Genomic DNA, 26663 nt, shown 5'->3' on the forward strand with positions numbered 1-26663 from the left:
GAAAATCCAAATCATTAAGTAAGAACCTTAATGCTGTTTTAAGCACTGAATTAGCCAGATATTCTCTATGATTGTCATCAAAATGATAGCCCAATAATTTATTGAGCACTTTCTATGTGCCCAGCACTATGTGAAACACTTTTACCTTTGTCATCCATTCAACAATTACTGTATTTCATCTACAGGGTCATTCAGTAAACTGCACTACTCATGTTTTGTACCACTAAGAAAGAAAAATGCGTGGACCAGTCCGGTGGCTCAGCAGTTAAGCCTGCACGTTCCGCTTCGGCGCCCCGGGGTTTGCCAGTTTGGATCCCAGGTGCGGACCTACACACCGCTTGGCAAGCCATGCTGTGGCAGGCGTCCCACATGTAAAATAGAGGAAGATAGGCACGGATGTTAGCTCAGGGCCAGTCTTCCTCAGCAAAAAGAGGAGGATTGGTGGCAGATGTTAGCTTAGGGCTAATCTTCCTCAAAAGAAAAAAAAAGAAAGAAAAATGCTTGTAATTAAACCATGACACATTGCTCTCCTTCTATTATGTAGAATTTCTATTTTGTACTTACTGAAAGACTCTTTTAGACTTATTTTAAAACAGATCTCTATAATGTAACACTTACGTTTAGAGAAAAAGGAAAAGATAAGCAAAATAAATTGGTTGAGGCATTCCTGAAATAGCTTCCAACTGCCCCCTGGCAGCCATTTTAAGATACCATTGATTGTAAGATGCGCCCTAATTTCTGAGATGTTAAAATATAAAAGAAAGGTCTTGGAATCAATGAAATGCTATTTGTGAAGCGTATGCTGTGCTCCAGGCTCTCTGAAAAAATGCTGAAGATGCGGCAATGCACAAGATGCGAAGTCTCAGCCCTCACGGAGTCTAAATGGCACGATCCAGAATTTAACAATTGCACATAGAATTGTTGGAGTGCAATTTTGATGCGAACCGCAAGAGAAAAATCCCATGAGACTATGTTGGAGGATCCTTACCTCATCAGGGGGTCAGGAAAGATCCTCCAAGGATCTTTATGCTAAAACTTGAAAGTTGAGTAGGAGGCAGAAAATGAAAGAAAGAGAACTGTAGCATTTTCTCATTAAATCCTGTCTACAGCCATACCAGGTTGATGCTATAATTATCCCCATTTTACAGATGAGGAAACTGAGACTTGGAAAACCTAAGTAACTTGCATAAGAACACGTAGCTAATAAGTGTTAAGATCTGCAAACTGCCTCCAACAATAAATTGTTGTACTTATTCAAACGGGCAGACTCAGTTCTTGCTGCCTTACAGAGAGAGTGACGAAGGACTTCCAGAGAGAGACAGCCTTCAGTGTAAGTCCAGACATTATCAGATAGTTTCAAGGCTAACAAAGAAAGAAGAGTTTACGTCACAGACTCGGTGTGTCCTGGATCCAGGGATTGCAGTATCACAGGACCCAAAATATAGAAGGATGCAATAAAAGAACATGCTCTGGAATTTCCCTCCAGGCTATTAGGATGTTTTAGATGCCTGGCTTAAGTAACTTTAGGAAACGTATTCAATAACCCTGGTTGTGTATTGTTCGTAGCTCAGGGCTTGTGTGATTACAGGCCCAATGCAGCTGAAAGCAGGGGCCCACTAAGCATTTTTTTGATTAAGAGACATCTCTAACTTTAGAGCAGGAATTTCTGTGTTTCTGCTCTTCAATTTACTCCTAAATATAGAACCAAACTGGAATTATTTTTTCACTTTTGTTGTTGTTGTTGTTTTGAGGAAGATTAGCCCTGAGCTAACATCTGCTGCCAATCCTCCTCTTTTTGCTGAGGAAGACTGGCCCTGAGCTAACATCCGTGCCCATCTTCCTCTACTTTATATGTGGGACGCCTGCCACAGCATGGCTTGACAAGCAGTGCAAAGGTCCGTACCCAGGATCCAAACCGGTGAACCCCGGGCAGCCAAAGCAGAACATGCGAACTTAACCGCTGCGCCACTGGCTGGCCTCTGGAATTTTAAAAGGCCAGCATACTGAGCAAATGTTGGAAGACTAGTTCCAAGGAACCACTGCTCATCAGCGAATAGAAATGTAGGTGCAACCTCAGAAGGGTTCTGGTGAATGGATACGTTTTACTCACTTTGTAGAGTTAAAAATGGACAAGCTTCTTAAAATAGCCATTGATTCATTCAAAGAACATTTATTGAGCACCTACTGTGTGCCATGCACTGCTCTAGGCACATCCATCACAGCATGGAGCCACCAAGACAAACATCCCTGCTCTTAGGGAGCTTACAGACCACCAAAGAAAGATTACCGTACACAAGAGCCGTAATAAAGAAGTCAATTCTGCAGTACGTTGAAAGGTGGTGAGTGCCATGGCAAAAGAAAAAGCAGCACAGGATAAGGGAAGCAACCGGGCGTCCTGAGAGAGTGGGGAGACCAGCGTCCATTTTAAACAGGGTGATCAGAGTAAGCTTCACTAGGAAATGATATTTAATCAAGGAATTGAAGAATGTTGAGCTAAGAATGGAGCATTCCTGGCGTGTTTGAGAAATAGCGAGGAGGTCAGTATGGCCAGAGCAGAAAGCCCAGATGAGAGGAGCAGGAGACAGAGGGAGAGACAAAATGGAGAGCTGACATGCGCAGAAGTCCGAGGGCCCTGGTGAGAACGCTGGCCTTCTCCGTGAGGGAGATGAATCTCCCTTGCAGAGTTTTGAGCAGGGAAGTAACGTGATGTGATGTATCTTTGGTTCTGACTGCTAAGAGTGTTAAGAATTGACTATAAGTAGCAAGGATCGAGACCATTTTTCACTTTCAATCTCCTAGGACTGTGCTTCATAACTTACCGTCTCATTGCAGAATGTCCACGTGGAAGATGCGTGGGCCTGGGGTCTGTGGGCTTGGTTTCATACCCTGCTTCTGGCAGTTTCTAGCAGAGCACCACCTGCATCTCTTCTGTTCGCCTCAGATTCCTCACCTCTAAGATGGAGATAAAAATGCCTAGCTCCCGGGATTATTTCCAAAATAAAATGCGTACCAAACACTTTGCACTATATCAGGCACACAGTAGGCGCTTGAAGAAGTGAAAAAAGAAGCTCTTGCTTCCTATCTCCCCAAGAACAAGAGATTTCATAAGATGCTAATTCTGTAGGCTGGAAGATATTTAGATTTACCATCTTTAAGTTGGTTTGCTTGAGTAATGAATTCAACGTTAAGATTGGATTGGTGAGGTGCCCAGGATTTTAGCAACTGAGTTAGTGGAACATGAAAAGTCTTTGAGGATGAAAGATAAAGTCTGTTACCACTCATGTTTCTGTACAGATGAGCTCATTCCTGAACGCTAAATCGGTAAATGGTATGAATATAATGAGGACGTCACAGCGATTCACATGGAATTCTATCCAACACGTTACTATTTAGCACCACTAAGTAACAGCAGCCCGATATGAAGGTCACCAACACAGAGAATGCAGTCAGTTTATAGAAGGCCCTTTGACTTCTTACCACTCCTCTTGGCTCAGATGGTTGGCTCTGGAAATTTTATTGTCACCTCTCCCTGATCATTTTAAATTTCAACCCATCTATAACCCCACAATCTCACTACCCACTTGAACTCATTTCTACCCAACTATCATCACTTCTTTATTTACAAGGTGAAGACCTTTATTTGCTGTAGCATTCCTTTATTTATTATGAATTTAACAAGTGTTTTTCACTGGAGTGGTAGTTTTATTCCGTTTGTTCTGTTCACTTATGCTTTGAATACCTACTGCTTAGTTTTGAAGTGGCCTACCCTAACCTTATTTCTCCCATACGCACTATAATTTTAATGCAAGGTTTTGCAAAATACAAGATTTGTCAAGGAACATATATTGCGTTATAGCAGAAACACACACACCTTCTCCATAGACGCCAGAGCAAAGCGGGGCACAGCTGGAAAAGGGTATGGACGTGGATTTGAGCTGGAACACACAGCTGAGAGAGGGCAGCCCATGAGCTCACTTCAAAGTCGGAATCTACCAGGATCTGGGTGTGTGACCTTAGCAAAGTGGTTTAAGCTCTCGAAGCCTAGGATTCCTCCGTCTTTCAAAATGGAACTAATCATATCACCCCCACCATTGGAGTGTTGTGAGGCTAGAACAAAACAATGCGTGTAAAGCACTTCCTAAGTGGCAGCTAATAGAATGTTGTACACACAGAAGCAGTCTATAATCACACACGGGTCTAATGAAGTGGCGTGGAATAAGTCGTCTTCACAGCAAAAGGAGGTCAGATAAAGGTCTCAAAATCAATGCCTCTAATTGATTTTAGCAGGACTGTCTTTGTGCGTTTGGAGCCCAGCTTAACTCTGAATCACACCCAGCTGAGTGATGGGAGAACCCTCCGAACCAAAGAAAGAAATGTGCTCTCTGGCCTTGACTGCATACATCTGCACAACTCAGCCCCCGTTATCTGTGCAAGAGGATATTGAGCACACACGTATGCCTCTGCATGTGTGTGTATGTGTGTGTGTGTGTTCCTCTTCTCTACGTATGAAAAATATAGCCGAGGCAAAGATAATGCTCCCACCGCTGGAAAAGATGAGATCATTTGTAAGTGGCTTGTTAAGGCGCACATCATTTTCCTGATCAGCGGTAGCGAGGCTGCGTCTTCAGGAGCTGATACGATTTATCATGTTATTATATATTTAGGGGCTTTTTGAAAATGCTGTTATTTACTCAACCGACTGTGTATATAGACTATTTAAAGCAGATTTTTGACCCAGTAGACTGTGCCAGCCCCATCTATCGTCTCAATGAGCATGTGGGGACTCTTAAACATGCAGATTATTGACACTATAGAATAGGAGCGCTGGAAACACACTCTAGATGGGGACGTGCACGTCACCGGGGGATGATACGTTTCTAAAAAGCATTTCAAGGCAGACCCATACATGTAGGCAGGCTCGATGGAGAAATATACATCTGGATGGTGGAGAGTTTGGCTTTGGAGGGAAATTCTTGGTTTCTAGAAATAGGGTACTCTTATTAGCACTGCTTTGTGATCTTCCTGTTTGTCTATAAACATTTAATGTTTAAATTAAATGAATGCCAAGCAGTGCCACCAAGAGCTTGAGCTGGCATTATTCTAACATGCAAAGAAGCCATTCTGTTAGAGTCAGTACAAATTCAGTCTTTGATTCAAAGTATGCATCGAGCACCATCTATCAGACAGTGGGGCCTTTGGTTGCAAGCAACAAATATTCTCTCTGGCTAACTTGAGTCAAAACAAGGAACTAGTTGGATGGAGTATGGAGTAGCTCACTGACAGGGGAGGAGCCAGAACACCTCTGATGGTCAAGGGGACAGAATCAAAGGGTAATCTCATCATGATGCTCTTATCAAGATGGATCCGTTTTCTATCCTTGAGCTCTGGGTCAGAATTTACATTCCACACACAGAATTCACATGGAGAATGGAGCAAGAGTCTGACTGGCCAACCTGGGGTTATATGCCCATACTAAAAAACAAAACACCAAAAAGGGCAAAAAAAGAGAAAGTTTTTGTTTTTGTTTTACCTCTCTGCTCTTTAAACAAAATATCAGATATTTAAACACACACACATGTTTTCTGGATTGTTCTTGTTGGAAAATAGTCCAGATGCACTGGAGTCTCATTAAATTAATCTCCCAATGACCAGAATCTATATCCTGCTGGCTCCTTTCCAATGTGCCTGGAAGGGAGCAGATTTATACAGTCTGGATCTGACAATGTTCTTCTCATGTCAGTCCCACCCAAATTATCGTATGCCTTAAAAGATAAAATCAGCTATCCTCCCTACTTTAACACGAAGAGAGGAGATGATTTCAATTATTAATGCACCCAAATTGCAAAAGCAGAGGGAACGATTGGTGAGGGAAGGCACCCCCACCAAAGATGGCCCACCATGGGGAATGGATGATGTTCTCACAAAAGCAGACAATAGCCACCTCAAGAACTGTGCTTGGCCCTGGGGACGCAGCAATGAACGAGACAGATAAACCCCTGCACTCATGGAGTTCATGTTCAAATTGGGGAGAAAGATTTCCAATGCAAGGTCTTTCAGTCTTGGTACTGTTGACATTTGAGCCAAGTCACTCTTTGTTGTGGGGGCTCTTCTGTTCATTGTAGACATTTAGCAGCATCCCTGGCCTCTACCCACTAGATGTCAGTTGCGTACCCACCCCAGCTCCCCAGTTGTAACAACCGAAATATTTCTAGACATTGCCAAATGTCCCCAGGGAGCAAAATCACTCCCAGCTGAGTCATCAAGAATGTTTTGGGTATTACTGGGGAGTGGTGGGAGCCCACATGTGTCTCTAATTCAGTGTGCCCTTGGGAGCTGGGACCCTCCTCGGGTAAACATTGTCTCCGTCGTTATATTTACCCTATGTAAATATGCAAGCATCTATGTAAAGTCATAGAACACAAAGCAGGCAAGGAGAGAGAAGACTATTTATGGAATCCTTGTGTGCCAAAAACTCCAGTACTGGACACACAAAGATAAACACCAATAGCCCCCTTGCTCTTAAAGAGCTTACCTGCTGAGAGATGGGATCAAGAACACAATTTGATTTGTCCAGTAGTAGATATCAGTAAAGTCCCGTGAATCACAGAGAAAGGGAGATTCTATTTGGGTTACTTGGAGAAGGCCTCGGGAGAAGATGGCATGTGAAGTGGGCTTGGAATTAGAAATAGTGAATGTGTAAGTAACATGGATTAGGAGCTTGACTATGAATGCCAACTCCAAATTTTACAGTAGTGACTTTTTTTATCACGTGGCTAATTAATGGACAGAATAGAAAAGGAGATTACCTTATACTTTGTCAAACAAGAAAATGTTATAATATTTTCCCATCATAATTGTTAGGGGCCAAAGAATATACACACCAAGGAATAAACATTGTATATCATGCAAAATGTTAGTACATAGCAAGGTTAATGTGTGCATGTTAATAAAAATATATCTAATTTGTAAAGTAACAGCTACACAAAACTATGAAATGTGCATATACTAATAGATATATCATGAAAGTCTCAGTTGAAAGTAACCCACCCCAAACTACGTTAAGCAAAGGGAATTATTTGCTTACGAAATTTAAAAGTACAAAGACAGTCAAGCTTCAGGTGGAGTTTGATCAAAGTTCTAGCTTCAATTCATTGCAATTTTCTTGGCTCTCTGCTCTTGTGTATGTTAGCTTACTCTTCAGGCTGCCTTCTCACATGCTTTCTCTCTCTACTTGCTATTAGCAGTTCATGAGATGAATACTTATGTATAAAAGCAGGAAAAAGAAAAAGGAGAGACCCTTACTTTCTTAACCATCAAATCAAACTGAGAAGGCCAATCACTTATTAGCTTAGATTAGGCCTGAACCAACTAAATAAGCCACTATTGCAAGGTGATTCACTGAGACAAGTCAGCACTCACACGTCGATCTGGGTGGCACCAATCCCAGCCACGCTTAACAGACTGGAGAGCAACCATATTGTCTAGATATAATCCTGGAATACTGATGATCTTTTTAGCATTGCCCACAAATTAGCAAAGTTAATTTTTTTTAATGATTTTATTTTTTTCCTTTTTCTCCCCAAAGCCCTCCAGTACATAGTTGTATATTCTTCGTTGTGGGTCCTTCTAATTGTGGCATGTGGGACGCTGCCTCAGCGTGGTCTGATGAGCGGTGCCATGTCCGCGCCCAGGATTCGAACCAACGAAACACTGGGCCGCCTGCAGCAGAGCGCGCAAACTTAACCACTCGGCCACGGGGCCAGCCCAGCAAAGTTAATTTTTAAATGTTGAAAATTAACAAAATATTGACAAGACCTGGAAAGGTCACCAATGTCCTCTTTCAACTCTGTCTTTAAGGATGACTGCTAATTCCCTTTACATCTCCTAATAGTCATTCAAAGGTGTTACAGGCCTCATATAAGAAGATGCTTTTCCAATAATTCAGCCCATACCTAATCATCCTCCTCCAGATCAGAAAGCTCTGGTTCTTTTTCTTATAACTTCTCCAGCAGAAGAAAAATATCTTTGACGTCCAAAAGCAAATTCAGTAATCAGTTAGCTGAATACTGCCCCTTTTTCGTTAAGAAAAAAAGATACATATGTTATTATTTCTTAGGAGAATTCAGCTTTCATGGGAGTGGTTCGGGAGCTGGCTGAGAACTAACTTCGGAAGATTTTAAAAAGCAGAGGGAAATGCATAAAGCAGAGAAAAAGCCAGAAAGAATATTAAGGACAAGACAGTGGATGTCTGATGAGCCAACTATCTGCTCACCATTGGAGGATGTTCGATACGCATAACGCTGTCCTCTCCCACTGTCCTCTCCTGGGAGAAGAGCCAATTTGGTCCTATTTGTGAGAGAGGAGTACTGACGTAGTGACCTCAAGACTTTCCCTATTTACCCATCTCCTTTAGAGGTAGGGACAGAGAAAAGATGACAAGCTTTGAAAAGACCATTCTTAAACTAGCCTAACCTAAAATCAAAGGGTCAGAAAACCCTGGAGGATTTTCCATTAGATTATTCAAACTGTCGATTCAAAAAGATCGAAGCCCTCTCTGTATCTCCCAGAATTTGAGCCAATTCCAAGAACTGCTTCATCCAGCTGTCCAGTGCGGGTTTGGCCCCAGCTCAGACTTGCTGTTTTATCTAAGCTGCCTCCTTTCAAAGGTAACCTAGTTAATTAAGAACTGAAATAGGTCAGGATTTATTTGACGGAGTTACCGGAGTTATTTAGAAATGCTAATCTCTTTCATCATTAACTTTTTTGTTTGTTTGTTTCTTGTAGTGTAAAAATGCTCAATCTGATAAGGGGATTTAAATGAATCCAGAAGGAATTGATTGAGAATAACGCTAGGAGCCTGATGGATTTCTTTTTTTCAGGCAACACTTGAAAGAGTAAATACAAAATATCCTGAGAAGTCCAGCTCCATAATGTTGCTCTTCGTGACTCAGCCTTTGTTCTCATAATAATAATGAAGAGGGGATATATATCGAGGGCTTATTATTCCCAGGCATTCTGAGTTCTTTGCAGTTATCTCAATTCCCATAATCATCTTTGAGGCAGGTACTATTATCATCTCCAATTTGTAGATAAAGATTTGAGACCCACAGAGGTTGTTAGTTTGCTCAAGACGACAGTGTAAGCCGTGGCAGAGGTGGGATTTGACCCCGGGCAGCCTGTGCCCCAGACCATGTGCTCTTCAATTCCATGATGTGACATCTGTGAGGCTGGCACACACCCTTTCTTGTCTAGTTCTCTTCTACCAATACAGTGTTCTCCTCCATGCAGCCCCCGGCTTCATTGACAACTAGAGAGACGAGGAGTATCTCCTCATCGCCAACTCCCAAAGCTACAGCTGACCTTGACTCTGCAGCATTTCTCAAGTACTGACATTTGGGGCTGAATAATTCTTTGTTGTGGGGGCTGTCCTGTGCGTTGTAGGGTATTTAGCAGCATCCCCAGCCTCTCTACCCACTAGTCGCCCATAACATCTCTTCTCCTGTTGTAACAATCAAAAATGTCTCCAGACATTGCCACATGTCCCCTGGGGTGCAAACTCGCTCCCGGTTGAGAACCACTAGATTAGCGTGTGACAGTGATCCAGCTGGCTCTTAGGCCACGTGTTCTTCTACAGAAACAAGCTGCCGGGAAAGGGTCTCATAAACTCATTCACCCTGAAGTACAAAGGCAAGATAAGAGAATAAGTCTTACAGAGACGAGTTCTTTGTCTGCCTCATGCCCAAAGAAAGTCAAATTGCAGGGTTTGTGGCAAGAAGAAGCAGAGGGTTAAGAGGTTTCAGGGGTTGGCTCGGTGGCGTAGTGGTTAAATTTGTATGCTCTGCTTCAGTGGCCTGGGTTTTGCCAGTTCAGATCCTGGGCACGGACCTACACACCACTCATCAAGCCACACTGTGGCAGCATCCCACATAGAAGAACTAGAAGGACTTATGAGTAGGATATACAGCTATGTACTGGGGCTTTGGGGAGAAAAAAAAAGAGGAAGATTGGCAACAAATGTTAGCTCAGGGCCAATCTTCCTCACCAAAAAGCATTAAAAAAAAAAAAAAAGAGCTTTCAGAATTGAGGGGGAAAGAGTCTTTCTGATGCCCCTGAATCCACACTCCATTGGTCCTTGACTTTCCTGCCTCCAGGAGGACCAGCCCATACTGTGCGGATTCCTCAACACCCAAGGCTGTTTTGTTGTTCTTGATGGTGTGGATATGGATTGGGACCAATGAGGAAAATTTAAGTTTGTCAGCTGGAGAAAACCATGCCTTACTGATGCAATCACTCATTCATCAATCAGTCCAATCAGTCATTTATTTCTTTCTATATTCAGCAAATATCTGAACAAGATGGCCCTGGATAACAGGATACAGTGTTGAACCAGATAGATTCAACCTGCCCTCAGGGAACTTACAATCTTATTGGGAAGACAAACAATCAAATGAATAGGATAATAAAATAATTCAAATTGAGATAAGGACTATACAAGAAAAAAATGGGGGCTGAGATGGAAAATAACTTTGGCCATAGGGGATTCGGGGGGGAGTGAGCAGCACTTAGCTTATTAGGGATGACCCCTCTGAAGCTGGGCATTTGAGCTGACACTAAAAGAATGAGAAAGAATTTGGCATAAGAAAAGGGGAAAACCTTCCATGTAGGAGAAACAGAACTTCAAAGGCCTTAAAGGAGGAAAGAATTCAGTGAGTTCAGGGAACAGGCAGAGAATTTTGGCTTTAGAGACCTCAGCAAAGGGGACAGTGATGGGGTAGGTCTGAGATGGAAGCAGGACAGGTCACCTAAGGGCCTGCAGGCTGCATTAGGGAGCATGGGACCAGAGTGCCAAGGGAAGCCATTGAGGGGGTAACACAGAAGAAGCTGAGCCTCCATTTAGCAGGTCACTGTCACTGCTAAGCAGGGAAATGGACTGCAGGAGAGCAAAACTGGCCACCAAGGAGGAGGCAACGGCATTTACCAGAGAGGAGATGGTGGCAGCCTGGACCACCGTGGCGGTATAGAGATGGATGACAGATTTATTTTGGAAATCAAATTGACATCTCTGGCTGATGAGTTAGATACAGAGAGTGAGGGAAAGGGAAGAATCCAGCATGGATTCTGGAGTCCAATGGACCCAAATTCAAGTCCGGATTCAGCTATGTGGTTCTGGAGATTTAATTAACATTCTCTGCAAGTCAATTTCATCATCCGTTAAGATGGAACTTAAAAGACATACAGCGCTATTGTGGGGATCAAATAATGTAAAATATATAAAGAAATTAGCCCACTGGCTCCTAGACATACATTTGCTCTCAGTGGATGTAAGCTATTAGTGTTTTTTAAAATAGAGATTAAGCTGCCTCAAATCTGGGAGTTCTCTATCACTGAAGGTGTTGAAGTATACGTTGGGTGCTTACTTGACTGAAGCGTTGATAAAAGGATGACAGTACATCGCAAAAGCTTAAACTAGAAAGTTCTCCCCAGTCCTTAGAACTGATCAGACCGTACCACGGTGGAAACCCTGCCCAATTCCTGGAATGGGAGGAATGGGACGGAGTGCTATACGCCGTGGTCCTCAGGCAGACTGGTCACAATGGTCATATTGGTGGAGACTCCAACATGAAGAATTGGAAGGTCCAAAATCTGAGCCATTAATCGTAGAACTGAGGAATACCAGGGCAAGGAAGTCTTTGCCTGGCTGAGGAATTGGCCATAAGACATGAAAGGTCTTTGACCTTGGACTTCTGTGATTCCAGAGACAGCAAAGACTTTTCACCACAAAAGCAAAGGCCAGATCGCTTTCTGACAGTGCCAATTTAGCTTCTCTGAGGAAAGAGTGAGCTTTTTTCTCTTCTTTCTTTCTTAATGGGAAGTGGTCACAGCCATGAACTTAGCAAAAGAAGCAGGTTAAAATTTGTCCATTCTTGGCTAATGCAGTTAGACGTTTTCGAGAAAAGGCAATGAGAAGTGGTCATTATCCATTATCTGCATGAAATATTTCAGAGAAAGAAGCAGCCTTTGCCAAAAAAAAGAAAAGATGTTTGACTTCAAGCCAGGCAAGAAGGAAAGAAGATCACCTTCTCGCTCTGTGGGATGGCTGTGCTAATGATGTTATTTCAAGGAAAATGGGAATATATATCTGAAAAAATACAGATGGTGCATCGGCTTCATAGACTTTCTGAAGGTCGTTCTGGACAATGATTTACTGTCCCTTTTCTTGGCAAAAAAAAATTCTCCAAACTTTCCAGTCTTGGAAAGAACGATATGTGTGTGAGTGTGTTTATATATCCCTATGTGGGGAAAATGTATATAAAATCAGGATGCGCATTTTTCTGAAAATAGCGGCTACTGCTTGAAAAGTCAAAGCCTAAAACTCTTAATTTGGTAGGAAAGTATCAGTCTGATTGTGTAGTTTCTTTGTCCCTGCTTCATTTTGCTTTGTTTTATCCCCTATTCCTGATTTATGGCTCTCTTGGAGTGAGGATAATATTGGGATAATGATTTCTGAACTGGAACTACCAGAAAGCTTATGAAGTGGCCCCCTCTCACCCTTCCCCATGAATATTCTCTTACGCTGCTTTTTAAAATTGTCACCAGGACACCTCCCAATAATAATACATGCAGGACAGAAATTCTAGGGAGCTGAATATGAAGCATTTTTCCAGGAGACCTTCTGCTTTGAGCATTCGTCATCTCTCTCAAAGCAAGCCCCAGGCCTCCAGCAAAGACCTTTTCCCTCAGATAGTGGGTTGCTTTATTTCTTGAAGATTGCAGACATTGTCGTTACGGGTAATGACCTAATAACTTGCTGTCCGATGTTTGCACATCACTTCTGCAGAAGTTCCCAGCACACATACCGCTGGCTCCTTGTATGAATGATTTAATATTAGGTAACAAACCCCAAACTGGAGGAAGCTCTTTTCTTATGCATGACACATACAAAGCTGCTTTGTATCTAACGCGAATATCATCTAAAAGCTATTGGCTTGGAACAGGATTTAGGGACCAGAGAGATGGCCAAAATCAACAGATTTCAGCCATCTGTGGGTTCAGGTTGGAGATCAGGATGTGCAGTGTTCATTAAGTGCCAGAACAGGCCTGGGAAGCTGGGAGGTAGTCCTGCCGCCTTGGTGTCTTACACACTTTATCATAGTTGATACTCTTAACTATCCTATGAAGTAGATACTATTTTTATCCTCACTTTATAGATGAGAAAGCTGAGCCTCTGAATGTTTCAGTAATTTTCTCAAGATCAAGTCTAAGCAGTAAGTGGCAGGTCTGAACTGAAGTCTGTCTGAGCCCATGGCCAGTAGGCCGTCGGATCTCTTCATTAACTGAGCAGCCCTTGAATCAGCGACCTTTATTTCTCTATTGCTCAGTGTTTCCCAGTGTAAACTGGGAGCAATTGTCTAAGTCACAGGTATTTCATCTTTTTGTCCCTGGAGAGGAAAGGGGCTGGAACTCTCAGAGTTGTATTGTCTTTTCACAAAGCTGGTACCCACATACACATAGGAACGGAAGCAGAGAGAAGTAGATTGCTGAATAGCCTGCTACTAATGAACAGTTTTGCGATTTACAGCAGAGCTTCTCAAACTTTGTTGAGCATAGGAATCCCCCAGAGATCTTTTTAAATAGGACTGGGTGGGGCTGAGAGTCTGCATTTCTAACAAGTTCCCAGGTCATGCTGCCGCTGGTCCAAGGACCATCCTTTGAGTAGCAAAGGTTTACAATACACCTTCCCTTCCATTTCCTCCTTTATCCTGACAGGACCCTGTGAGGTAGTCAGGAAGGGGATGGCCACTCCTATCTGGGATTGACGGATGAGGAATCAAGGTCAAAGAGCTGGCGTGAGAAAACACCAGAGGAGCATGCCAGATCTTCAAACTCTTTGCCTCCCTGACTCCCTTGGTTCAGAGCTTGCAAATGGATGGGTCCCAGACACGTTTGGTTTCATCTACACAGTTTGGCCAAACAACATACCTGACAACTCTAAGACCCCATGGCTGCTCCTTGAGTAGCAGCTGGATTCTTTCAATGTGGCATAAACTTTCCAGTCATGCACAGCTCCTCTGTGTCTCTCTATCTAGCCGAGTGCCAGCGCTATCTACCTTTGCAGCTGAGGACTATTTTTCTCCCATCTGGCCTACTTTGCCCATTTAAAGTACCTGCCTTCCTCCAGTAATCCATGACCTTTCCATGACCTTTTCCTCCCCGACTCTGGTGTGTCCAACTTCTCTCCATAAGTCGTCTCTCTACTCTCCTTGGCCTGTGGAGAACCCCTGTGATGGAGCTCCCAAAGAAACTCAACTAAAGTATCTTGCATGTGATAGCTGCAGAATAAATATTTCTTGATTAAATGAACAAACAGATGAACCACAAAGAGATGACAGAGTGTCCACTTCTCCTGACTTAGACTAGCTTAATCCTTTTTTGCTCATGACCAAGATGTGGAGAAAGTCACAAAGCATGATTAGAAAACAGTTTTATAGTCCAATGAGTTGTGACAAAGGCCCAAGAAGTGCCTACAAACAAGACCATATTAAGTCAATGGGCTTTTCTTTTTTCCATACATACCCCACCTGATCTGCATCCATCATACATGTAAAACATTCCAATTGTCTGAATGGTCTGCAGGAAATAATAAAAGAGATGTTGTTGTTTTTAATGACCTTAAGAAAGTTCTCCATCCATCTCTGCAGAGCACTTATGGGCTCAGGATAAGCTTTCTGTCATTGCACTCACTCCATCTTCAACATTCCTTTAAACAAAGAATTCTATCTGTTTGGTTCCAACATTTAGAGAGAGGAGAGAACAAGCCCTTCTCACTCGATCTGTGCATACAAGTCACACTTACGTTAATGAGTTCTATGTGGTGTGGCAGGAATAAAAGTCCATATGCCCTGAATTTTGCTTTTCCTCTTGAAAATTGTCCTGTTTAGACATGCGCATGACCTTAGATGATTTCTCCAGACTGAAGGGAGGCTGAGCTCTGGCTTGTGGTACCTGGATTTTCTGTAAAGTGAAGTCTGTGCTCAGGAATGGTGTCAGGGATCCCCACAGCCCTCTAGTCTACCACCTCCTGAAGTAGACAGATCCCCTCAACACAGCCCTCCAAGGGGCCCTCACTGTGGGACCAGCCACCACTGAGACATAGCTCAGCCTCCTTAAACTAAATCCTCTATCACTTTACTCATCCTGCCAACCAGAGTGCCAATTAGTGCCAATAACAATATACATATTAACAGACATCTCGACCGCACTCACCAAAACACAAGGGACTCTTGACAGGGAGGCCTTCCTCCGCGTCATCATTTAGTGTACCTACTGGGTATATGGTGAGAAATTTTTGCAATCCCCTTATTTATGTCTGCCCCGTGCACTGTGGAATCTTCATGTGATATATATTTTTTTTTCAAGAAAGATTAGCCCTGAGCTAACATCTGCCAATCCTCCTGTTTTTGCCGAGGAAGACTGGCCCTGAGCTAACATCCGTGCCCATCTTCCTCTGTTTTATACGTGGGACGCTGCCACAGCATGGCCTGCCATGTGGTGCCATGTCTGCACCCAGGATCCGAACTGGCAAACCCCGGGCCGCCGAAGTGGAACATGTGCACTTAACCACTGTGCCAACAGGCCGGCCCTCTTCATGTGATTTTAAACTGTCATTTAGTGGGGTGGATTGGCAAAAATGATCCTGTCACCGCCAGATATGTTTTTAAATGAAGTCTTGGTTGAATTCTGGTTTGGTTTTTGAAAATCAGCCTTCTTGAGTTTTATATTCTTCTCGGATTATAGCTGTTCCACCTCTACTGCCACTTTAAAAACTGTCAGTGTTTTTACTATAAACACTCTATTGTGGATTTTCAAGGCAACTACAAAAACGTATGCCGGGCAAAAATCTGATATCTAACATCATGCCTGCCGGGCAAAAATCTGATATCTAACATCATGCCCCCCATGAATTATTTGCACAATTTCATTTAAATCATTCTGACTAGACATTTTTGGAACAATTGAAGTCGCAATTTTTTAAATTGTTTCCCTTTTGGTTTTTTTAATCTTTGATTTAAGAGGAAATTTCTAAAATTTAAGAGTTTATTTCTGAATTTTACCCATGTACTAGTGGAGTAAAAAATTTGCAGCATAGACAACATATTTCTACAGTGACATTTCTCCTTTTTAAAATCAGAATTCTAGAGAAGACCACTCTAATATCTGTGTAACATGTTTCACGGAACAGCTAACGGGCTTTATCCATGACAAAATTAGTCCATCCTTTCCAAGTTCCCCTGTGTGAATCTTTTTTGAATCAAAGTCTGCTCAGAGTAAGAGTATATTTTCTGTTGCTTTGCAGTCTTGATACTGATTTGCAGCCTTCATCCTTAAAAGTTGAGATCCACAGCTCAAGGATTTCTGGCAACAGGAAAGCTGGTGGCTGCGTTGTTCTGAAAAGATGATTTATGGAAATATTCTGATTTTATCATGGAGAAAAGTTGATCAGGATGGTTGTAATTCACACGTGATCTATAGGGCGGGGAGGGGAGCTTTTCCCATCACAGGTGCTAACAGCACTGCTGAGAAGTGGAGCTAGAGTTTGCAACTGGAATAAACACCCTTTCATTGCATGATCTATTCATCCTTCATTCAGGTAGTTGTGGATATTGTTCTGTGCCGGGGTGTGATCTGAGTGCTGGGAGAAGCAATGTCTCTGTCTGCTTGGGGACAGACATTTTATCTTTACATTTAGTGGGAGGAGACAATCAATAAACAAGCAAGATGACTGCAGAGTATGTGAGTGTCACAGAGGTTTCAGCCAGTAGGTGGATGTGATCAAGAGTTACACAGAAGAGAGACTGGTCACGACAGGCCTTCTGAGAAGGGGCCGTTTGAGCTGAGAACTGAAGGATGAAAAGGAACCAACGATGCGAGGGTCCAGAGGAAACTCTTTCCAGACAGAAAAATCGCAATTATGAAGAGCCACAGTCAGGAAAAGGGTTGGCAGTTTTGAGAAGGAGCAGGTTGGTTTGAGCCTTAAGCATGAGACCAGGGATGGGGCAGTGAGGACACAGCAGGCAGGAAGAAGCCGGCTCCCACAGGCTCTCAGAGACCCCCACCAAGGGTTTGAATTTTATCCTAAGTGCAGCAGAAGACACTGCAGGAGTTAAAACAGAGCAATGTCACCCCTCATACCTTCAACTAAGAATATTCTAGCAGTTCTCTGAAAAACAGATGGGAGGAAATAGAAAGAGGAGGCCCGCCTTGTCACCCTAGTGAACCATAATGGTGGCCTCATCAGAGGGGTGGTCCTGGAGTGGAGGAGAAATGATCTCTCCGGTCAGTCACTTAGATACAGAAGTGACAGGGTTTGCGCCTGAGTTAGCTGTCCTGGGCATGGGGATGCTTCCTGGGGCCAGAGCCAGGCAGCGAGAAGGGATGAAATTAGAAATTTAGGTTGGAAAGGGAGACGTTGGCCACCACAAAATTTGGTCTTCAACCAGAAATCAGCAAGGAGGATCTACAGAGGACAGTGCTTTCTTACTGTGCCTTCGCATCACTGTGATCATTTTCTTTTGTTAAATAAGTACTCATAAGAATAAACTTGCCACTCGTCCACTTTACTAAGATTTACACACGATGCAATCTGATTAAACAAATCATCGATCGCGAGAGACACAGAGACTCATTATACACCCAGATCGCCCATATTCTGGCTGTCTTTTCTCTCTCGCCTCGGCTGCCTGTGGCAAACAAAATCACTTAAGTCAAGTGAACAGTTTTAAATGTATGATATTAAAATGTGTTTTTAAAAACTCCTTGGAACCTTCAGCCATTGTTGAAATACACTGACGTTGACGGATGCTTTGGCACTTTTTTTTATGAGGCTTTTCAATGCGTTACCTTATCGGGCGCAGGAGATTTAGTCTGTTCTGCAGAAGAAAACAGACAAAAAGGGTCTCTCAGCACGAGTTCCTCTTCTGTAAAGGTTATAGTAAACATGTCAATGCCTAATTAAGCAGAAAATTTTATCTGTATTGTGGGGGAGGCATTTGCTGTCTCCGACTTTTCTTCTGGGGAATCCATTTAGAAGGACAAAGTAGATTGTGAAGTTGAGCTGGTCCAGAAAGCTCAGCTTCCAAATGGCAGCAGGAAAAAAGAACACTCCTTTTCTCCTTGTGTGAAAGTGACTGTATTGGCTGGGCAGGTTGCGTTTGTGAGCACACGCACATGTGCCCGTGTATACATGCATGCATGTATATTTCATCAACACACACACAAAATAACATGAATTACTTCCCAACTTCCTACTGAGGGTCAGGCCCTGTGCTAAGCACGAAAAGTACTGAGAGGAATAAAATCGATCAACCCCGTGACCAATTGAGATGACAGAAAGCCCTCTTTCTTCCCCCAGAATCACCCACTTGCTCTGTGTGTGTGTATGCGTGTGTGTGTGCACAAGTGTGTGTATGTACCTGCACACACACTTTCCTTTGTTTCTGTAATCATATGGCCCATCGGTGACTACATGTCTTAGTAAGCCTGGAATAGTCCTGGCTAATGCGTGTGCTCCTAGTGTACAAGGAACAAAGCCCTTTTAATTCTCAAAAGTGGCTCTGTTCAATTGATAAAATTTGCCTGATTCTTTGGAGTATTTTGTTTGGCTCTGTAACAATTTGTTTATTAATTTTATAGCAGACTTTCTCCGTGAACTTAATGGTATGACTAACATACATACCAAATACTAATTTGCAGACATACAAATTAGTCCAGGAAAAAGAAAATGCGATGAGGATGATGGGATGGTCTGATTCAGCCAATCAATCAGTTATTTTAAACTGGGGTTTTCTTGCAAGTAGTGACTACTTCTTAATGGTTGTTGACTAGATTGAGTAGCTTTTGTTTCTTCAAATCAATTTATGGAACTAGAGATCAGCAGCACCAGTTTAGAATCCCCTTGTCCACTTGCTGGGAAAGAAGACAACACAACAGCAGTAACAATAATGAAACCAGTAACAACCATGAAACTGGTGGCTGGACTCAGTTTTTACATTTCATCTGTTTTATGGTCTCGTGCCCTTAAAATCATGGGCTCCAGTCTCCAGTATCCCCATAATTCTCACCTGCAAGGTAGTTATCTATTTAGTGACATTTCAATGAAATTCCACGGCTTAACCTTTAACGTTTGGGTCTCTGTAAAGTTTTCTTATTCACTTGGTTGGTAACAGAAAGAGAGTGGAACCTAGTGGATGAGACCATGGATTCTCTCATCAAACAGACTGGGTTCAGCTGACTGCGATGCCAGTTGTGTGGCCTTGGGCAAATTTCTTAACCTTAAAGCCTGAGTTTTCCCATTTGTGAAATGAAAATAATAGTTTCTACTTCATGTGTATATTAAATGAAATAAAAAATATATCTGCAGCGGTTAGCAGAGTTCCTCGGATTCTTCAATAATGGCTCAATAAATAGCCTTCATCCTCAGCAGCAGCAGCAGGAGCCTTTGGAGTTCCTGACCGCAGCTGCCTTATTTCCAACAACCCCCCTTCTCTCCTAACTCTCTCCCTGCCTCTCAGGACAGACCTCCAATGCATGATCACCCCTTTTCCAAGCTTCATCCCTGGTGAATGGAAATAACAGCACCGCCCTGGGGTTTCTCCCAAGCGCACCTGCACTGAGAGAGGAGATAGGAGCTCATAAGGAAAATAACGTATTGAGATCATGCAGGCCTTGCAAACCGAAGACTGAATCTCCCTTGCTTTGGGTACTTCTTTGGTTGCATTTTATCCATGAGGCTCTGAAAAGGCCAGGTGAAGAAAATGAGTGCATAGGCATAAATAGTCACATTCCTCATCTCCATTGATGGATATTTGCCCATTAATTCCCTTTGCACCCGCTCTCTCATGCCTTCATTTTCCCTATGCAATTACTGGTCCTAAATCCTTTCAGAGAAGGGAAAGCGTGCATCCCCAATAGCATTTTGCATCTACAAATCAAACATATAATTGGCATCTCATGACGGGAACCCACAAATCACACTGCATTTGAAATTACAGGCACAAGATCGAGAGGGCATTTTCAGCCTTGTCTGAAAAGGTCTTCATAAACCTGTTTGAGAATAATAGGATAGTCCCCAAATCTCCCATTCTAACACCATTTGCTATTATTTTAAAATCATTCTATTTGCTGAGCTTACATAATTTTTTGGCTATCAATGGAAGATTTTATTTGATATTCCATCATTTCTCTTCCTGCTGTGCCACTCTCTGCAAAGAGAAATGTTATAACAAAAAGACACTGGCTATCAAAAATATAATGGCTGTGTATTCAAATTACTTCTGAGAACTCAATAATGATTTATTAAGACAATCGTATGCCAATATATCCAAGTAGTTGGGTAAACCTTACCATGGAGATGCCGAGGGTCAAGCCTTAGTTTTCCCATAAGCCAACCTCCTTCTCTGTAGAGATGTATCTTTGATAGGATTTGAACTTCAGTCCAGCTTTCCTGAAAATCATACATGTGAATTTAGCGACTGTCCCGTTAGAGGAGTATTAGAGTGATATTCCTTAAACATGAAAATTATTAACTTGGGATTCTAGGCATTTATAAAGAATTACGACTCCTGCCAATTTTTTAAAAAAAGGCATTAGATAGCACAAAAGACATCATTTGGCTTTTTCCTGCCTCCATTGCTTGCAGTTCATAAAAGTGTGGATTAAATTGCTATTCAGTTCGGTGTAGGAAGCACTTAGTCTAAGTGGGGAAATTGGGATGGAATATGTAACCCGTTTTGTGATTTCATCTCCTCTTCTCTTGCAGGCTACGCCCAGGAGGAACAGCTGAAGGAAGAGGAGGAAATAAAAGAAGAGGAGGAGGAGGAGGAAGACAGTGGTTCTGTGGCTCAGCTTCAGGGCAGCAATGACCCAGGGACAGACGAGGAGCTAGAAACGGGCCCAGAGCAGAAAGGCTGCTTCAGCTACCAGAACTCTCCAGGAAGTCATTTGTCCAATCAGGATGCTGAGAATGAGTCTCTGCTGAGCGATGCCAGCGATCAGGTGTCAGACATCAAGAGCGTCTGTGGTCGAGATGCCTCAGACAAGAAAGCAAGCATGCACCCCAAGCTTCCAAATGAAGCCCACAATTGCATGGATAAAATGACTGCTGTCTATGCCAACATCTTGTCTGATTCCTACTGGTCAGGCCTTGGTCTCGGCTTCAAGCTGTCCAACAGCGAGAGGAGGAATTGTGACACCCGAAATGGCAGCAACAAGACTGATTTTGATTGGCACCAAGACGCTCTGTCTAAAAGCCTGCAGCAGAACTTGCCTTCCAGATCCGTGTCAAAGCCCAGCCTGTTCAGCTCCGTCCAGCTGTACCGGCAGAGCAGTAAGATGTGTGGGACTGTGTTCACGGGGGCCAGTAGATTCCGGTGTCGGCAATGCAGTGCTGCCTATGACACCTTGGTCGAGCTGACTGTGCACATGAACGAAACGGGCCACTATCAAGATGACAACCGCAAAAAGGACAAGCTTAGACCCACGAGCTATTCAAAGCCCCGGAAAAGGGCTTTCCAGGATATGGACAAGGAGGATGCTCAAAAGGTTCTGAAATGTATGTTTTGTGGCGACTCCTTCGATTCCCTCCAAGATTTGAGCGTCCACATGATAAAAACAAAACATTACCAAAAAGTGCCTTTGAAGGAGCCAGTACCAACCATTTCATCGAAAATGGTCACTCCGGCAAAGAAACGCGTCTTTGATGTCAATCGGCCGTGTTCCCCCGATTCAACCACAGGGTCATTTGCAGATTCGTTTTCTTCTCAGAAGAATGCCAACTTGCATTTGTCCTCCAACAACCGCTATGGCTACCAAAACGGCGCCAGTTACACCTGGCAGTTTGAAGCCTGCAAGTCCCAGATCTTAAAGTGTATGGAGTGTGGGAGCTCCCACGACACCTTGCAGCAGCTCACCACCCACATGATGGTCACAGGTCACTTTCTCAAGGTCACCAGCTCTGCCTCCAAGAAAGGGAAGCAGCTGGTGTTAGACCCCCTAGCTGTGGAGAAAATGCAGTCATTGTCAGATGCCCCAAACAGTGATTCTCTGACTCCCAAGCCATCAAGTAATTCAGCTTCTGACTGTACAACCTCTACAACTGAATTGAAAAAAGAGAGTAAAAAAGAAAAGCCAGACGAGATCAACAAGGAAGAGAAAGTCCTGAAAAGCGAGGAATACGAAGACCCTCTACAAAAACCTTTAGACCCTACAATAAAATATCAATATCTAAGGGAGGAGGATTTGGAAGATGGTACAAAGGGTGGAGGGGACATTTTGAAGTCCTTGGAAAATACTGTTACCACAGCCATCAACAAAGCCCAAAATGGGGCTCCCAGCTGGAGCGCATACCCCAGCATCCATGCAGCCTACCAGCTGTCGGAGGGCACCAAGCCATCTTTGCCTATGGGGTCCCAGGTACTGCAGATTCGGCCCAATCTCTCCAACAAGTTAAGGCCAATTGCACCAAAGTGGAAAGTCATGCCACTGGTTTCTGTGCCCACGAACCTGGCCCCATACACTCAAGTTAAGAAGGAGCCAGAAGACAAAGATGAAGTCGTGAAGGAGTGTGGGAAAGAAAGTCCCCATGAAGAGGCGTCCTCTTTCAGCCACAATGAGGGGGATTCTTTCTCCAAAAGCGAAGCCCCTGCAGAATCCAAAACGGCTGAGCCCTGTCTCCTGAAAGAGGAGGACAAGCTAATGAAAGAGGGCGGTGAGAAAGAGAAACCCCAGCCCTTGGAGCCAGTGTCTTCTCTTAGCAACGGATGTGCCCTCGCCAACCATGCTTCGGCCCTGCCGTGCATCAACCCGCTAAGCGCCCTGCAGTCTGTCTTGAACAATCACCTGGGCAAAGCCACGGAACCCTTGCGCTCTCCTTCCTGCTCCAGCCCAAGCTCAAGCACAATGTCTATGTTTCACAAGTCGAATCTCAGTGTCATGGACAAGCCAGTTTTGAGTCCTGCCTCCTCGAGGCCGGCCAGCGTGTCCAGGCGCTATCTGTTTGAGAACAATGATCAGCCCATCGACCTGACCAAGTCCAAAAGCAAGAAAGCTGAGTCCTCGCAAGCACAATCCTGCACATCCCCACCTCAGAAGCATGCTCTGTCTGACATTGCTGACATGGTCAAAGTCCTCCCCAAAGCCACCACCCCAAAGCCTGCCGCCTCCTCGAGGGTCCCTCCCATGAAGCTGGAAATGGATGTCAGGCGCTTTGAGGATGTCTCCAGCGAAGTCTCGACTTTGCATAAGAGAAAAGGCCGGCAGTCCAACTGGAACCCACAGCATCTTCTGATCTTGCAAGCTCAGTTTGCCTCGAGCCTCTTCCAGACATCCGAGGGCAAATACCTGCTGTCCGATCTGGGCCCACAAGAGCGAATGCAGATCTCAAAGTTTACGGGACTCTCTATGACCACTATCAGCCACTGGCTGGCCAACGTCAAGTACCAACTTAGGAAAACAGGCGGGACAAAATTTCTAAAAAACATGGACAAAGGACACCCTATCTTTTATTGCAGTGACTGTGCCTCCCAGTTTAGAACCCCTTCTACCTACATCAGTCACTTAGAGTCTCACCTAGGTTTCCAAATGAAGGACATGACCCGCATGGCCGTGGAACAGCAAAGCAAGGTGGAGCAAGAGATTTCCCGGGTGTCGTCGGCTCAGAGGTCTCCGGAAACAATAGCTGGCGAAGAGGACACAGACTCTAAATTCAAGTGTAAGTTGTGCTGTCGGACATTTGTGAGCAAACATGCAGTAAAACTCCACCTAAGCAAAACGCACAGCAAGTCACCCGAACACCATTCACAGTTTGTAACAGACGTGGATGAAGAATAGCCTGCAGGTATGGGTTTGCTCCCAGGTGATTATGACAGTGGCCTTGTGAGGAGCTTCTCGAAGGGAGATGGGTCTGTTTAGAGGCAGCTAATGTCTCCCCATACCGAGAGGACAGTAGCCTGCTGGAATAGGACTTATTTTTACGAAAGACTAGAACATGACAAATAAGTCCTAACCATTCTCTCAATTTCTCCAGTTTAGTGTTGGGAAATAGAATAAGATGGGTTTAGAGAGATGGAGGTCACAGATTACTGCTTCATGATATGTGATCCCTTCAGTTACCCAAGGCCCAAGGTTCAAGGTCCAGCCAAGGCTACACCTCATTTTAATTAATAAGTACTAACTTCCCGCATTGTCCCATTTCTCCATCTCACCTTCCCACAGCAATGCTAATGACTTATAAAGTGATTTTTTTTAAAAAAAAAAGGTGAGCGACAGAATAAAGACTATAGATTTCCTGGGGGCAGCTGCTATACAGAGATTTCTGAATCAGCTCATGAATAGCTTAAAGTTGTCTTTATCATTATTACTTGTAATTAATGCTTTTTGCAGCTTACTTTCAGCAATTGCTACCTTCCGCTCCCTTCCCTTAATATCTCCATTAGGGTTCCTCCGAAAGAGCATCTACCCTGTAGTCAGATGGTAGAAAAATATTCTTCTCTGCAGAACAATGAGATGAAAAGAGAAGAGGCTTAGTTTCTTCTCTCACTTTTTGGTTTTCCTTAGAACAGACTAATATCAGAAGTCACTTTTAACAAAGATAGATGTAATGCATGCCCTTGAGATTTTATTTTACAAAAAGAAACAAGTGGCTTTCAGCACACCCATTGCCAATGCACATGGGGTCCCACAGCTTCAAGATAATTTGCATCACGTATCATAGGAATTCTATGCCTTGTAGAGTCACCGGTGCCCAGACTATCTATGTCACCTCCAGGAAAGAGGACAGAGACGGAGGTCAAATACCTTGGCAGACTAGTCACACGGGCCATTTTCAAATGTTAAACATAAGCAAGTCTGGGTCTTAATGAGTCTGTTTCATCTCCCTTTTTGTATTTTCTCTACTTCCTTTTCTCTCCCCTCCAGCATGATACCCCCACGTGCTAGGGACTCTCTCACATATTCAGAGTGTTCTCCACCCCTGGCTGTAACCCAGGATGAAGACCCCACCTGACTTAAGCCTTTGGTACTTGCCAGTTCCATTCATGTCACGCTGGGTTACAGAAGAGCTCTTTCGGTTAATTCGCAATAAGATATGAACAACTAGTAATAACTTAACACAAAAGCCCTCACGAGCCCCTATTATCAAAGCATTTAAGTCGGAGACTTTTGGATCAAGCTGCAAAAGTATAGGCACTAGTGGGGTTCCAGGTGGAGAGGGGGCTCCACATGTTTGGTTTTAGGCTCACTTCACGTCAGGTGGAAGGATTTGTTGAGAGTGAGGATGGTCAAAATGAAATAAAGGGTTAAAAACCTCTGATCTGGGACTTTTCCCTCAGTGAGAAGATCTAAGAGCTTCTGATGGAGGACACCATCCTATAACTTTAACGGCTATCTGGGCCCAAATGAAGACTATTGTTTTGTTTGCATGTTTTTATCATGATAATTAAAACGTGTTACTGGCAGATTTACCTCTTGCTTTCCAAGCATGATTTGTTCAGCTCACACTCTGGGAAAAAAAAGCCAAAATGCATCTGTTGAATCTATACGTGAGCTTGGGGCTTTGCAACATCCTACTTATTTGCTATATAACATTTTAAATTTATGTAATTTGCTATTATGCTTTTCCAGTCCTTCAAAGAAAAGAAGGGTGGATATATACATATACCTAGAGAGAAGAGAAAGATTTCCAGTCCCTTATTGGTAGATCCAAACCGTGGTGAAAAGGACAAATAGGTACTGTTTATTTGTGCTACAATAAAGACCAATTTTCCACCTGTTAGGTTTGTAATCATTTTTTTAAAAAAAATTAATATCACTGCCAAAACATTGTGATATGTAAATAGAGAGGGGAGAAAAAGAAAGCCTTAGTCAAAATCTGAAATGTACACACCTGTTGTTCAAGGGAAGTGCAGGTAAACCAATAATTTGGAAAAACCTACACAAAAGATACTTACAAATCTGTTAAATACATAGATAGGATAGCTCTTTTCTCTTCTCTTTGCTTTTGTACAGAATAAATATTTCTGATTTGGAGCTTTGAAGCACCAGATTACAGAGTTATCATTATGTGAAACCAAAGCTCCACCCTTATTTAAACACCGAGATGTTGTGATTCTGAGAGAGGATTGCAGAAAAACAGGTTTGCGTATTTGAGACTCATTCAAATCGATGCGAGTGCACGTGAGTTGTGTGTATACAAAAAATGGTGTGGATACTTGGTGCGTTTGTGTTAATACTAAAGATACTCCAGTCTGCCTGAGCTGCACACAGGTGCCTTTCTGATGCTTCGGTCACCTCGGGAAGAATTCTTCCACCTCGGGGCCATCTTTCAGAACACCGTTCTTGTAATACCTTGCCCACTGCTTATGATCATGCATATATATTTTTAAATGATCACAGATTGAGATCACTGGTATCTGGAACTCTAGTTTTAGTTGGTATGCATGATAGCACAAATTGTACAAAATGACATGACATTTTAGAAAGCATGGTCAAGATTTTACGGAAAATTTGGCAGCTTTACCATATCTATGTTCCCTGTAAGACACAAACTTTGACCTGAATTTTCTTTCCTTTCTTGGCCATGTCTTAAATCCTGCGAAATTCTCTGCCAAATA

At 43.2% G+C, this 26663-nt stretch overlaps 1 protein-coding gene across 6 annotated transcripts in view; it reads left to right on the top strand.

Annotated features, from left to right (window-relative positions):
• The window catches only part of TSHZ2 (teashirt zinc finger homeobox 2), a 434675-nt gene that overhangs the window by 230677 nt on the left and 177335 nt on the right, over positions 1 to 26663 (top strand). For 2 of the 6 annotated variants that reach the window (XM_046679223.1, XM_046679228.1), the window contains one exon: positions 20816 to 25823. In XM_046679223.1, the coding sequence (XP_046535179.1) occupies positions 20816 to 23883 (3068 nt within the window). In that variant the 3' untranslated portion in view covers positions 23884 to 25823. Of the gene's footprint in view, positions 1 to 20815; positions 25824 to 26663 lie in introns of those variants that run through there. The other 4 variants (XM_046679225.1, XM_046679226.1, XM_046679224.1 and 1 more) reach the window with 4 other exon arrangements.

Source organism: Equus quagga, chromosome 12 (assembly GCF_021613505.1).
Source record: "Equus quagga isolate Etosha38 chromosome 12, UCLA_HA_Equagga_1.0, whole genome shotgun sequence".
NCBI lineage: Eukaryota > Metazoa > Chordata > Mammalia > Perissodactyla > Equidae > Equus > Equus quagga.